Source organism: Saccostrea echinata, unplaced genomic scaffold (assembly GCF_033153115.1).
Source record: "Saccostrea echinata isolate AGI-Se365-2 ecotype Australia unplaced genomic scaffold, CSIRO_AGI_Sech_v1 ptg000002l, whole genome shotgun sequence".
Classification (NCBI taxonomy): domain Eukaryota; kingdom Metazoa; phylum Mollusca; class Bivalvia; order Ostreida; family Ostreidae; genus Saccostrea; species Saccostrea echinata.
In genome coordinates, this window is record NW_026889751.1 from 30196847 (window position 1) to 30212657 (window position 15811).

General features: G+C 33.4%; 2 protein-coding genes across 2 annotated transcripts in view; one reads left to right on the forward strand and one right to left on the reverse strand.

The window, feature by feature from the left end:
- LOC133177102 (vacuolar protein sorting-associated protein 54-like) overlaps positions 1-15811 on the forward strand; it is a 45405-nt gene that overhangs the window by 7812 nt on the left and 21782 nt on the right. The window contains exons 13-22 of the mRNA XM_061312197.1: positions 851-978; positions 1145-1280; positions 1434-1565; positions 1689-1738; positions 1887-1969; positions 2174-2209; positions 3467-3521; positions 4338-4443; positions 4680-4767; positions 4906-5027. Of these exons, the coding sequence (XP_061168181.1) occupies positions 851-978; positions 1145-1280; positions 1434-1565; positions 1689-1738; positions 1887-1969; positions 2174-2209; positions 3467-3521; positions 4338-4443; positions 4680-4767; positions 4906-5027 (936 nt within the window). The remainder of the gene's footprint in view (positions 1-850; positions 979-1144; positions 1281-1433; positions 1566-1688; positions 1739-1886; positions 1970-2173; positions 2210-3466; positions 3522-4337; positions 4444-4679; positions 4768-4905; positions 5028-15811) is intronic.
- The window catches only part of LOC133177196 (E3 ubiquitin-protein ligase TRIM71-like), a 60037-nt gene continuing 52339 nt past the window's right edge, over positions 8114-15811 (reverse strand). Inside the window, exon 2 of the mRNA XM_061312281.1 lies at positions 8114-9844. Within this exon, the coding sequence (XP_061168265.1) occupies positions 8137-9831 (1695 nt within the window). The 5' untranslated portion in view covers positions 9832-9844 and the 3' untranslated portion in view covers positions 8114-8136. The remainder of the gene's footprint in view (positions 9845-15811) is intronic.

The following is a 15811-nucleotide window of genomic DNA, read 5'->3' on the forward strand; positions in this document are numbered from 1 at the left end:
TTCATCCCTCCCCCAAAAAATGCTTAAAAGCTTGAAAGGTTTTGAGTTATTGTCTTTGTTTGTTTATTTTTAGCTCTACTGGTCAGAGATCAGTAGGGCTTATGCATTGGTAAGGTGTCTTTGTAAGTCCGTCTGTCTGTCTAGGTCTGTCCGTCTGTATATTTTTCAAACTTTTACTCCTACTAGAGTTTTGGTCAATTTCAATAAGATTTAGTGCACAAGTAGACTATACTAAGATGCATAATTCTTTTTATTGGTTTTTGATTTCAACAATGGTGTTGCTGTTGTTACTTAAAGTTGAGATTTTCAATTCTTTCAAAAGCCTACTCCTACAGTAGTATTGGTCCAATTTCAATCAGACTTAGTACACAAGTAGATTATACTAAGATACTGTAAACCAACTTTTATTCGCGACGACTTTATTTCGGGATTTACCGGGGATAAACTAGTTCGCGACGATTAATTTCCGCGATCAAGCCTTTTTTTGGATCTGTTGTTAATAGAAAGAGAGACTTAATGGACCAGTTCGCGGCGAGAAATATTCACGATGACGAGCCTCTCGCGAACCTCACGAAAATTTCTCGCACGCGAATAAAAGTTGGTTTACAGTACATAAATTCAGATATTGGCATTTGATTTGTCAAAGGTGTTGTCATGGTTACTTAAAATAGAAATTTCTTTGAAATTTTTTCGATGCCCTACTCCTCCTACAGTTTTGATCTGATTGACTTTAACAAAAGTAAACTATAATAAAATACATTTTATTATAAGTACACACCAGTAGAGCTACAGTCTTGTAAGAGACGTTTGGCTATATTTCCATTTTGGTTGATATCTCTGCTCTTTGTAGACATTCCATGGTGTGATCAGTGATGTGATAGGAATAGCAGCCGGAAAGACTCAGGTACCCAGCCCCCTCCCCTCCCCCTCAAAGGAGGACAACCCCCTCAGTGAGGCAGCTCATCTACATGTCTCTGTGTAAGTACATATGTACTACATCCTTAGTTATCCCCCCACAAAGGAGGACTACCTCTGTCTCTGTGAATACAAAGGATTTTATTTTACGTACGTACGCCTTCATCCAGATAATTCTGCAGAATAAGTGCTTGTAAATATTTTGACATTTGTGATTATAATTATACAGGAGTGAAGAGGCAGCTGATGTAATGATCACCGAGGCTGAGTATGTCACTGTACAGACCAACCTCAATGAAATGTTGTGTGCTGTGTGTGACCATGCCCACGATCGATGTGTCAAGGTCATTGTAGCCAGGGCAAAGGTAAGTGTCTTTTGCTTGGAATACATATGCCTCATAATTTACACATACCAGGAGAGAACAAACTAACCAAAGAAAAAATAAAAATGAAATAAAGAATCAAATTTCAGCCTTTCTTAGGTAAAAAGAAATTTTTTTTTTGATGATATTTTGCAGGATGGATTTTTGGAACGGCTGACTTCCAGTGAATTTGTTGCTTTGTCTCGAGAGGTTGAGAAGTTTATAACTGATTGTGAAACCATCAGTGGTCGACGATGTATGTCACTAAGATTCTGTCTACAGTCACAGGTGAGTTCTCTGCTATAGTCTGTTAACAACTGGAAATTCACTGATGACTGAATGTAATAGAGTTTTTAGTACCACTTTTCAGTGGATTTACAAATGATACCCTTTTTATTCTGAATTTTTCAGGCACTTAAATTTGTAAACAGATTCCATGAAGAAAGACGAACCAAACTCAGGTAATCATCACAGTGTAGTGGGTACTGAAAATATTCATTTGAAGAAAGGTTATTGGGTAAAATTCTGTAATATATTTTGGAATAACTGCTGATTAAAATATAAGAAGATGAAGAATTTCCCTATCTATAGAAATCTTCTTTATTGTAGCCTCATTTTGGACAATGAGCGATGGAAACAAGCGGATGTTCCAGCGGAATTCCAAGAGCTCGTTAATCATATCACCCAAACAGGTACATATATTATTGTATGATATTGTATTATAATATTGTATGTCATGTAAAAAACTCACAGTTTACGTTTTATATAGTAATCTTAAAGTTCTTAGATTATAAAACCCATCTTAGCTTACAGAACTCAGCATTTGCTTTGTAGATATTTTTATTAACCATAAATAGACTAGAATCATATTAATTGATGGACTATTGACATTTCAGGCATGTTAAGTCTACCAGAAAGGACTGCAGATTCAGGTGTGTTCCTACATTTTGTACTTTATTATTTTTAGCTCACCTGAGCCTGTACCTGAGCCGAAGGCTCAAGTGAGCTTTTCAGATCAAATTTGTCTGTTGTCTGTTGTCATTGTCATCGTAAACTTTTCACATTTTCATCTTCTTCTCAAGAACCACAGGGCCAATTTCAACCAAACTTGCCACAAAATATCCTGGGGTGAAGGGAATTCAAGTTTGTTCAAATGAAGGGTTATGCCTTCTTCCAAGGGGAGATAATTACGAATTTGTGAAAAATTAATGGCATCATTTAAAAATCATCACAAGATGCACTGTGCATGAAAATATGAAAATTATGTGGAAGCATCCTCAGATAATGTAGATTCAAGTTTGTTCAATTCATGACCCCTAGGGGTAGGGTGGGGCCACAATGGGCGATCAAAGTTTTTACATTGGAAAACAGAGAAAAAATATTTAAAAATCTTCTTCTCAAGAACAGCAAAGCTATTATTGTTCATATTTATATGTAAGCATCCTCAAGTAGGTGGAATAAAGTTTGTTCAAATCATGATCCCCAGGTGTAAGGTGGGGCCACAATGTGCGATCAAAGTTATGCATAGGAATACGTATGAAAAAATCTTTAAAAATTTTCTTCTCAAGAAGAGCAAAGTCATGATTAGTCATATTTATGTGGATTCTGAAGCATCCTCAGTAATTTAGAATCAAGTTTGTTCAAATCATGACCCCAGGGGGTAGGGTGGCCTAAAAGGGTTGCCCATGGACAATATCAGAAATATCAGCTTTACTTCCCGACCCTGCCATCACGAAGCACTCATAAAAGTGAAGTGCATACAAAATGTAAATGTATTGGTCAAAGATTAGATTTTTACTGCTTTTAGTGCAATCCAGTTTTTTCTTGATACATTATTTTAACTCTGACCTGTAACATTCTTGTTAACATTGGGAATTATAATAATGAAAACTGGTTTGAGTGATAATTATCTGCAGGCGGAGGTTGCTTGCAGATCTCACACATATTTATTGCATGTCTTGGTTTACAGTTTATTGTTAAGTAAGGAAGTGAGTTTATTATTGACAAAAATCCAAAACTGAAGATTTTTTTTTAACATTGACTCTACAAATATGTATAGTATGAACATCATCTCACAGTGCTGCTGCTGAATACAAATTCAAATTAGACTGCTCTAGTTAGGTATGATAAGTTATGTGTACTATTTTTAATGTTTGTGATTTTATTATTTGACTTGTTTCTGTGTTCAGATAAGGGCCCTACAGAAGTGTTAGTAGTTGAAGATCAGACATTTGCAGTTGTAGGGTAAGTATTTACTAAATTTTACTTCCTCCCTAACTTACTTATCTTCTCCATGCTCCAGAGAAAGTGTGAGGCCAAGTGTTGTAAAATCCTAGTGCACATGATGTCAAAATAGATTGTTATTTTTCTCTTTTTTGGCAGATGCAGTAATAAGACATAGAGGATATTTCTGCTTGTATTAGTAATTTTAATGTTCAGTTTGGTAATATGTAAAAATTGCACTGTCATTTCCCAACACAGTGCTGATCATAATTGTGTTTATTTGTTTACAGTATAGATGGTGATAATTTGTTTACAGTATAAATCAGGTTTTTCTACAGTAAAGATGATGTTAATTTCTATATAGTATAAATTATGTTTATTTGTTTACAGTGTAGATGTTAATTTGTTTACAGTATAGATGCTGTTTATTTGTTTACAGTATAGTTGATGTTTATTTGTTTACAGTATAGATGATGTTTAATTGTTTACAGTAGATATTTATTTGTTTACAGTATGGATTATGTTTATTTGTTTACAGTATAGATGATGTTTATTTGTTTACAGTATAAATTATGTTTATTTGTCTACAGTATAGATGATGTTTATTTTGTTTACAGTATAGATATTTATTTGTTTACAGTATAAATTATGTTTATTTGTTTACAGTATAGATGTTAATTTGTTTACAGTATAGATGATGTTTATTTGTTTACAGTATAGATGATATATAATTGTTTACAGTAGATATTTATTTGTTTACATTATAAATCATGTTTATCTATTTATAGTATAAATTATTTTTATTTATTTACAGTATAGATGTTTATTTGTTTACAGAACGGTGCTGATGCTGTTGAAGATGATGGTGGAGTATTGTCAGTGTGTGAATGACATTCCGTCAGCGGCACCAGATCTTTTGTCTAGACTGGTAGACCTCTTCAAAGTGAGTTTAAACTCCGTGCAAACCATTATTATCATTGTTATTAGCATAACTGGGAAATCCCTGATTAAAAATCATGAATTATCTCTGACATGTTTATATTTTCTCAACAATAATTCTTTAAGTACATTTATTATTTCTATTAAAATGAAGATAAATCAAGATAATCTTGCTGTTGGCTATTTTAAAAGGGAGGGGTTACTTATAAAATTTATGATGTTCAATGTTCAATATTGTAGATTTTCAATTCAAGAACTTGCCAGCTGGTGTTAGGTGCAGGTGCCCTTCAACTTGTGGGACTGAAAACCATCTCGACCAAAAATCTAGGTACACCATGCTCTTAATAGTGCATATCATTATCTTAATCTTAAACTGCATTTTGTTTGTGGAGAACTAAAGGACCTAATATGAATATACAGAACGAAGTTATTCAGAGGAAATTCAGAATTTTTGCTTTGTTTTCAGCTCTGGCTTCCAGGTGTTTACAGTTGGTTGTGTACTTCATTCCTAAAGTCCGGGTCCATTTTGAGGAGAGACTGGCTTCTAAAAATAAAACAATGCTTAAACACCTCGACCAAGTACAGAAGGTAAACAAACAACATGTATGTACATGTACTGTATTGGGGGAAGTAAATTTAAATTTACCTAAATACATACAGACTTTTAATTGATTGATGTATTTCATAGTGTAACCTTTATAATAATTTGATCTTCCACAGTATATATTTTTAGCTCACCTGAGCTGAAAGCTCAAGTGAGCTTTTCTGATCACATTTTGTCTGTAGTCCGTCTGTCTGTCCGTCTGTCTGTCCATCTGTCTGTCCATCTGTCTGTCCGTCTGTAAACTTTTTACATTTTTGACTTCTTCTCAAGAACCACTGGGCCAATTTCAACCAAACTTGCCACAAAGCATCCTTGGGTGAAGGGGGTTCAAGTTTGTTCAAATGAAGGGCCACGCCCGATTCCAAGGGGAGATAATTAAGAATTGGTGAAAATTTGGTCTCATCTTTTAAAAATCTTCTTCTCAAGAACCATTGGGCCAGAAAAGTTGAAACTTATGTGAAATCTTCATTACATAGTGTAGATTTAAGTTTGTTCAAATCATGACCCCCGGGGGTAGGGTGGGGCCACAATGGGGTATCAAAGTTTTACATAGGAATATATAGGAAAATTCTTTGAAAATCTTCTTCTCAAAAACAACAAAGCCACAATAAGTCATATTGATATGGAATCATCGTCAGGTAGTGTAGATTCAAGTTTGTTCAAATCATGAGCCCCGGGGGTAGGGCGGGGCCACAATGGGGAATCAAAGTTTTACATAGGAATATATAGAAAAAATTCTGAAAAATCTTCTTCTCAAGAACAACAAAGCCAGAATTAGTCATATAGATATGGAATCATCCTTAGGTAGTGTAGAATCAAGTTTGTTCAAATCATGACCCCCAGGGGTAGGGTGGGACCACAATGGGGGGATCAAATTTTTACATAGGAATATATAGGAAAATTCTTTAAAAATCTTCTTCTCAAGAACAACAAAGCCACAATTAGTCATATTGATATGGAATCATCCTCAGGTAGTGTAGATTCAAGTTTGTTCAAATAATGACCCCCAGGGTAGGGCAGGGCCACAATTGGGGATCAAAGTTTTACATAGGAATATATAGAAAAAATTCTAAAAAATCTTTTTCTCAAGAACAACAAAGCCAGAATTAGTCATATTGATATGGAATCATCCTCAGGTAGTGTAAATTCAAGTTTGTTCAAATCATGACCCCCGAGGGTAAGGTGGGGCTACAATGGGGGATCAAAGTTTAACATAGGAATATATAGGAAAAATTTTTAAAGATCTTTTCAAGAACAGGAAAGCCATGATTAGTCATATTGATATGGAAGCATCCCCAGGTATTGTAGATTCAAGTTTGATAGGAATATATAGGAAAAATTTTTAAAGATCTTTTCAAGAACAGGAAAGCCATGATTAGTCATATTGATATGGAAGCATCCCCAGGTATTGTAGATTCAAGTTTGTTCAATGCATCCTCCAGTAAAAGGGTGGGGCCATAATGGGGAGTCAAAGTTTTACGAAAGAAAATATATAGGAAATATCTTTAAAAATCTTCTTCTCAAGAACAACAAAGTCATGATTAGTCACATTGATATGGAAGCATCCTCAGGTAGTGTAAATTCAAGTTTGTTCAAATCATGCCCCCACCCCACCCCCAACCCCCAGGGTAGGGTGTCAGACATCTTTAAAATTCCTTTTTAAAGAACAGCAAAACCGTGATTAGTTATATGAAGATAGAAGCATCCTCAGAAGGTTTATATTCAATTTCATTCATAACATGGCACCTGGAGGTAGGGTATGCCTAGAACAGGTGATCAAAGCTTTACATATGAATATATAAGAGAAGAAATCTGCTGACGAAGAACAGCAGGGCCATATTGACTCAGGTGAGCGTTGTGGCCCATGGGCCTCTTGTTTAGGTCATCTTTTGCTATCAGTTGTTGTTCGTTATCATGAATCGTGTGTCCTCAGTAAAGTTTTGAATATTTTCAGCCTCTTGAACCATTAAATGAATTTCAACTTATTTCAGCATATGATATCTATGGACAAAAGGGGAGAAAAAATTTTCATGGTCCCTTCCCTCTTAAGATCGAGGGGTTGGTTTAAGTGCATGATTTTGATAAACACTGAGTCCTCTACTTAATCTTCTCTCCCCCTGAATATGAAGTAGACAAACTAAGTGCATGATATTGATAAATAAGCTCTCTTCAAAATTGAGAAATTAACAGTACTTGAGTTGAGTGTTTTTGTGTTGAGGTGGGGCTTTGTTGATAATGTAGTGTAGATGCATTAATTGTTTAAAAAGCTTCTTCTCTGCACATAAGCAGATAAACTAAACTTAACCCTGACTCAAAACTTTCTGAGAACTACTGAGAAACAATAATTTTTAATTCATTCTGGAATTTTTTCATCCCATCAACATTTCTTACTTTATTAATACAATTCAGTTTGATTCAATCTAAAATTTATCACTTTCAATAAGGCCACAAAATTAATCTTAATTTCTCACGCCAAAAATTTCAAAATTCGATTCGATAGAGAGTTTCTTTCTTTTTTTTTAATTTGAATAATAAGTATTTTTTTTAAATAATATGTATATTTTAAAATGAGCTCAACTTTAAAAACAAATAGCACATACATGTATATGAAAAGGGTAATAACTCAATTTATTTTTACTATTTGGAAAATAGAACATAAAGTTATTTCCCTTTTCAGTATGCCAATAAAATTTATCAGTGGTCTGGGAAATTTTACTCTTAAGAGAATCATTCCCCTTTGTTAATCACACAAGATAATTAACCACATATTATTCAAAGACCAAGAGAGGCCAGTGTTTGGGGGATGCACATGTATTTATTGTTATGTATGATCAAGTACTGGTGATAGTGACAAGGCAAGTAAAAAGCTATACTTTTTAGTAGTTGCAGAGTAACCAAACTAACTATTTTACTCAGACTAAAATGTACATGTAGGATATTATTAATGTCACCAATCATTCATGTAGATCATCGATAAAAAAATATACAAATCTTGTCATTTGTATTTTAAGTGCATACATTGTATCTATATGGTTAAAAAAACCCCAAACATTTTTAACTATTTCACATTTTTCTTTTCCTTTAATTATAATTTCATTGCAAATATTTGACTTTCTTCACTTGTCTCTTTCCACGTTGAGCAACAAACAGATTGTCATTTGTATCTGTACACAGTCCCCAGGGATAACTCAGTCCACAGTCTATGTAACGGAGGGACTGTCCATCCTGGTCTATGATGTGGATACAGTTACTGTGATAATCAGCTGTAAGGATGTGACTCTGACTGTCTGTGGTGATTCCTCGTGGAATGAATGGTTTGTTCTTTGGAGCAGGAGTATGTCCAGTGTACCTGAATCTCAGTTTCCCGGCCTGATTGACCACCACTACTGCTTTAGATCCATTGTCAGACACACAGATATCTAGGTTCCTGTTCTCAGTTATGTATCTGATATAATCACCAGATGAATAGAGAGGTTTACCTTTATCATCAAACTGAATGGTTTGTTTCTCTGTAGAGCCAGAGTAACAGACAACTTTTGTTGGTTTGTTATCATCACTGTCCATGATAACCAGGAGGTCACCAGAGGAGGTACTACAGACACTGAGAGGTATCCAGTTCTGTAGTCTGATCACCTCCTCTATCTTCTCATTCTTCACAATGTTCACAGTTCTATCTTTGTAATCAGTATAAACTAGATCTCCACTTTTTGTCACTGCTATGTCAGATGGTTTGTTCCCTGACTTGGTTGTGATTGACTTGAGTAGTGATCCCTGATTGATGCTGTAGAGTTTCATGGTGTTGTCACGTCCACTTGTCCAGATTTCTTCATTACTCAGACAGGCCACACTGTAAAGTTCTCTATACCCAGTGTCTATGGTGGTGACAGTCTCTGGTTGATCAAGCAGCTGTTTGACTGGAGAAGAGGATCCAGCTTCTGGTGGTTTCTGTGTTGTCTTCATGCTGTAGCCATGTTTGTCTGATGTTAAAGAACTTGATGATAAAGTTCCAAATAGTTTACTGAGTTCTGCTTGGATTTTTCCAGGAGTAAATTTAGGTATGGAGGGCACAATTCTTTCTGGAAGATTTTTGTGTTTGTCTATTTCAGACATGACACTAAATAGTTTTGAAATGTTATTAGAATCCACAGCAACATCCACTGAGTTGATTTCATCCTTGATGTCTGACATTTTCTTGTTTATTTCATCCAGATGTTTCTGTAGAGTTTGTAACTGTGTGTTTTTCATCTCATCAACTTCAGCTTTAAGTTTCTTGACAAGTTTATCAATTTCTCTGTGCCAGTCCTCTCCATGTTTTGTTATGGCTGTTGAGAGATCTCCATATTCCTTTTCTAACTGACTCATTCTGTTTTGTACATCAGAGGCAATGTCCTGGTAGGTGGGATAAATATTCTCCTTTAATTCAGTTTGTATTTTGATAATCTTGTCTTTTTTTTCATCAAGAATTTGTAAAACTTTCAATAATTTATGACCTAAATGTTGATCTGAAGCAAGGCAGGTGGCACACACAGGTATGTCACAACGATTACAGAACATTTCACATCTTTCTTTGCTATGAGTTGTACATCCAGTACATCCAGGGTAGAGGGGAGTGGATTTTCTGAGCTTGAATGGAACAATTTCATGTTTTTTGGATTCATCAGATATCATGTGTTCTCCCACACAGGCCTTACACAGGTTGACAAAACATGTATCACAGTGCATCTGTACCACAGCAGTCTCACACAGGTCACATCGCATCACATCCTGGGCACTGGTACGGGGGTCCATGATCAAAGTAGACCTAGTATGGAAAAATATTCTTACAGCACTTCAATAAAAAGTAGGGATGTCAATTTTGTCAATAATTCATATTCGAATATTCAATGACAGTATTCGAATATATTCGAATATTCGATAAAATAAATAAAATCTGTTTTATTTTAAATATGCGTCATCCTACTCTCACGAAAGGTTTAGCGTAGGTATACTTATATTGGAAGTAAAATTGTATGAATACTTTTGTAGTTGTACAATAAGAAATTCTATTTTATATATAATTTTTATAATTTTAACAAATGAAACATATGTATTTATAGTAGCTCCAACTGAGGAACCAGTCGTCTTGCCAAAGGCAAGATACAGTCGTAACGGTATACTGTTCAGATTTCAATACGTGTAATAAATTACAATTATCTGCCTAATAATAGATATGATTATAATCTTTGATACAATGTTTTTAAAATATAAACAAATATTTCCAAAGACAATTTTCCTAGGTAATTAATTAATTTCCCGATAATGAATATAAAATTCAGGATTATGTACAACCCAAGATATAATAATTTATTCTAAAATTGAGCCCTTTACAAAATTAATTACAGTGGACATTCATTTGAATGATCAATTAAATTTGTTTTGATAAGTATACTCTTCACGTCTTTTAGACATTCTAAGAAGGTTTTCATTTTGTTGTCCTCGATTCTAGACCCGATCGTATTTAACTAATAAAAACTATGAAAGTACGTTTTGTATTGTACATAAAGCATTATTGTACAATTCTTTAACACCTTACTCAAAACAAAATCCATGTAATTTTGAAATTCTATAACATAAAAAAGTTGTGAAAGAAATCAGGCAATCGAAATTGATCGCTAGTAAATTAAACAGGGATAATTCCTGCACTGTTCTAATCAAAATTTATTAATCACAGTACTTCTTTTTATGAAATATGAAAAACACCGAATATTCGAATCTTAAATTCATATTCGAATATCAACTCATCGAATGAATATTCGAATGTTCGAATATTCGTTGCCATCCCTAATAAAAAGTAATCAAATCAAATGGGGTCCATGGTGAAACTATACCTCTAGTATAGAAAAAAATAATGTTTATTTTGTATTTTCTCATAGAACCTTAATTAAAGTACATCAAATAAGTAAGATGTACTTGTCAAATTATGGAAAGTTATAACATGTTTTATAACCAGGGACAATAACTCAAATTTTTATAGAATATATGAAGCAGAGTTATCTCTTCTTGTCTTCACAGTATACAAGTTTGCATTGCTACCTTTGCTGTAAATGGTGCAACTTGATTAAAATTAGATCCTTTAAGCTCCTGTATTTTGTTATGTCGCCTGCATTGAAGCGTATAGTAGAAGAGAGAAAATACAACTCTAGTGTTAATTACATTGCTAAGTGGTGCAACTGGAGTTTAATTAGAAATACTTTACACATATAAACATGTAGATTACAAAATTCAACCTATGCACCTCCTGTTTCAGCCATACCCTTTATGATATACTTTATCTTGATAGGATTACTTTGATCAAGAAATATTTGAAAGATCAAGAAATGAATGTTTAGATAATGTTACAGGTAAAATACATGTATTGAATGGACAAATATTGTTTGTCTTCTAAAAATAAAAGATTAAAAAAAAACAAAATTTATCAAATGAATCAACCAAAAATTATTACCTGACTTATGAACTTATGACTTATGAATGGCGTCTGTCTTGTCGGCCAAATACAGTGCAGGTATCACATGACCCACTTACCTTTGTTATATCTACCTGTCAGGTATTTAACTTCCTGGTCTGCGTATACCAGGATTTAAATTTTTTAATTGTTTAGGCTGCCTACCTATTTTTAAGAAATCTCTACTAATTTAATATTTGTAAGTTTAATAGTATTTATACTTCCTTTCCTTTATTAGTCCCCTACCGGTGAAACCGGAGGGGACTATAGGTTTCCTCTGAGTCTGTCCGTCCGTCTGTCCGTCCGTCTGTCTGTCTGTCTGTCCGTCTGTCTGTCTGTCTGTCCCTCTGTCTGTCTGTCAGTCTGTCCCACCCTGGTTTTCCGCACTTTTTTCCTAAACGCTTGCAGATATTGAGCTGGTTTTTGGTATGTGAGTGTATCTTGATGAGTTACAGATCAAGTTTGCATTTCGTTCCGCTTCATTGATTTTTGACGGAATTGCGGCCTTTTCAATTTTTACGGGTTTTCCGCAATTTTCTTCTACACGCTTGTAGATATTGAGCTGATTTTTAGTATGTGACTTTACCTTGATTAGTTATAGATCAAGTTTGCATTTCGTTCCGCTTTATTAATTTTTGACGGAATTATGGCATTTTCAATTCTTAACGGGAACCAGATTACACTTGCCGGTAGGGGACTAGTATTGCTAATGCAATACTCTCAGAATGCTTGTTTATTAGGGGTTATATAAGAATCATCTTGTCTGTGTGTCCATCTGTCAGTGGTATCCTGTCCAGGCTATAACTTTGTAATGGAGAATCGTTAGAAGTTCATAAGTGGTTCAAAGATTGCCCATGATCAGAGGATGAGTTATGATCTTGACCAAAGATCATTCTGATAAGTTCAGGATCACTTGCAGAAAAAAGTATAACGTTTTTTTCTGGGCTATAACTTTATAATGGAGAATTATTGAAGGACCATCCTTGGTACAAAGTTTATTTATGGCATTTATGACATTTATTTATGGTGTACTAGATGAAATCCCGCGCAAGCGCGGGGAATTGAATTTATACCACTAACGACAGAAAATATATAATTGTAGTTTCTACTGACAGCCTACAGGCTTATAGCAGGAAGATATACTTTGTTCAAAATCCCGCATGTAGTAGATGAATGTCTCCACCCCCCCACCCCCCGCCCCTACCCATCCCTTTCTGTAAAAACTTGAAAAATAACAATTTCGTTAATTGGCGTTTATTGTGAAACCTGTTATACTGTGTAATGGACATTGTACTTCAGATGCTCTTATTTCATTTCCATCAAGGATAAAAGCAGCGAATATGCACATTTTACTGATAAACTGCATGATTTTTTTTTTCGGGGGGGGGGGGGGGGGGGATTCACAAATACTTGGGTCTTGGTTTATAAATATGTATGTACCTTATTTATACGTAAAATATGTAGTATACTTTTTTTTTAACATATCAATAGGGTACATACATATTTATAAACTAAGACCCAAGTACGGGGTCTTTGTAAAAATTAGTTTTTAACGCCCTATGAATAGGCCGAGTATTTGATACAAAAGACTGTATTCAGAAAAAACCCCCTGAAATGTATTGATTAAAGCACAACATTTTACACAGCTTTAATTGTATTTGAACAATACCTTATTCATTAATTTTCTCTTTCCATGTTAGCTAGTTTATTACGAAGTACAAATTGTACTTCTGGTTCGTTGCCACGATGCTCTCAGTAAGGAATACATATATATAATTATAATTTTACCGATAAATTTATTAGAAAAACCTACTACATACATGAAATAGTCTTTCAATATATAAATATTTTCAAAACTTATAGTGTTATTAATGATTTACCATTATTTCAATGACCATTCATACAAAAGTTGTTTTATTTTTAATTAATTGCCTAGTTTTTCTTTTTAACATCGGGCTCGATGCTATATGATGTTCTAGAAGCTTCCGTCAATATTAAGATCGGTGAATGACGAAAATAATTTGCATATTTCCCTCTTTAATCGGTTATCACAACTTATTTCTTTTATATCATTTAAATCAAGTTTTGATTGAATAATTCAGGTGATGACGTTTAATTAAATAAATAAATGATTGCTTGTTTTCAGTTTCATTAAAAATTGCCAGAATCTTAGATCCGCCAACCGGAAACGCCACCGTACTCACGTTTTTGCTATTTCATGGCTGTTTATAGAAAATAAAAGTAGACTTTTAATTTTATGAACGATACTGACTATGCAAGTGAAATCTAAATATAGTTTACGGACATCATCTTGTATCTAGTGTATCCATTGAGGTGTTAGTAAGAACTCTGGTGCACCCGTTTCGGAGTTTATTTGCAAAATTTATTAATTTATAAGTATAGATGTGTTTTGATATTGACCCAAAGTCTTTCTGTTAAGTTCAAGGTCACTGACAGAAAAAATGTATAATATTCTTGTTTTGGCTATAACTTAGTAATGTAGAATTATTGAAAGATGATACTTGGTACTGAGTTTGTTTATAACCAGAAGGGTCTGTCAAGGTCATTCTGGCAAGTTTTTAGATAGACTTTATTACATAGCGCCATTGAGACCTCGTAATTTCCATTATTGAGAAGACGGATATTTGAGCTTTTCCAAGGCAAAGCATTGCATTGCTATTGTACTCAAATGGGAGTGTGGGTTTCATTTTGTTAGTATGAATAGTAATTAATTAGTTTTTAATGATAAGGTAGATTTTATAAGTAATAAATATATTAAATATAAAATAAAATACATGTACATTGTATATAAAGGTTCACTTCTATATAAATAGGGATTTGACCTATAGGACCGGGCTTGGTTTTTTTCTGTACAAAAAGCTTGTTGATTTCCGTTCCGGTTAATGACTTGAGGCTGAATACACGTAACAGTTTGTTTTTCATAAATCTTTATTTCAGTGAGTAGAGGTAGGAGGAACACTTTCATTGATATTCTGAGTTTGTTATCTCCAAATGTAATAATTGATATTTTTCTTTACTTCTCATTGTACATAATGTCTACTATCTCTGGAATTCTATTCTTTATGCATAGGCTATTTATTTTACAACACTATTCCGTAGATATAATAAAAACATGCCATTAATGTGTGCAAATTATATAGGCCTAAATGAAATCCAAGGGAGTACAGTTACTGATATATGTAGCCCAACTGTTTCAAAACTTAACATCAATTCTCTGTAAGGACTAAAATTTTACTGTAGGGCTGTGGCACACACCATGAGCGATTTTCATGAAACTTTTTCAGGTGATTAATGCCCATACATTATGACATAATCAACATTCAAAATTAAGGTTACTACCTTGGTTGCCATGGTAACGGGCTAATATAGATTTTTGCCCCATTTACTCTCAATTCAAGCATAAAAATGCTATATACTTGATTTCATGTGGTTCAATCATCTTTATTATTTTGAGATAATTCATACATTATATGAATAGAACAAATGAAGCACTATATAACACAATTAAAAAAAATTCTACAAGTCACTGCAAATTCTTCAATTGATGGCTCAAAGATGACCAAATTCTTACATTTTGAAAATGGTCGTTTTTACCCTATATTTCAAGAAGTCTTTCAAGAAATGCAGGCAATTCAAGAAAAAATCACCTGAAATTTTAGAAACACCATTATAATATTAGTTAACTTTTATGAAAAGTAGAGTGGGGATTTTTTTCGTTTTTGGTATTTTTAACTTCGAAAATTGGCATTTTGCCAAATAATATTTTATTCAAAATGTTACTAGACACTGGTTGTTTTATAAAATTTCTTTTCCAAACATTTTTCTCACGAATAGATAAGACAAACGGAATGATAAGTAAATATTATTAAAGATAATAAATAAGATAAAACAAAATTAAATGAATTATAATTGTTTCTCTATGATCCTTTACAAAGGGCAGGTAACTCAAAATCTAAAGAAAATTAGCAATTCAACTTTTCACTGGAACTTATTTCAGTAAACAACATTTTCAAATACTAGATAAAAAATGGAAAAAGATAATGGATAAAAACTCTAATGATACTTTTCAACCAAAAAAAAAAAAAAAAAAAAATAAATAAATAAATAAATAATAAATTATTACTTTTTCATGCATAGGTAGGTAGATATTAATTTAGCAAGTTTGAAATTTGATAAGCTAATGTTAATTTCCTCCATTTAAATTTTGCTTGTTCCCAGATGCAAATCTTTAGATATCAATTTTATTTGGATAAAGAAATTTAGAAT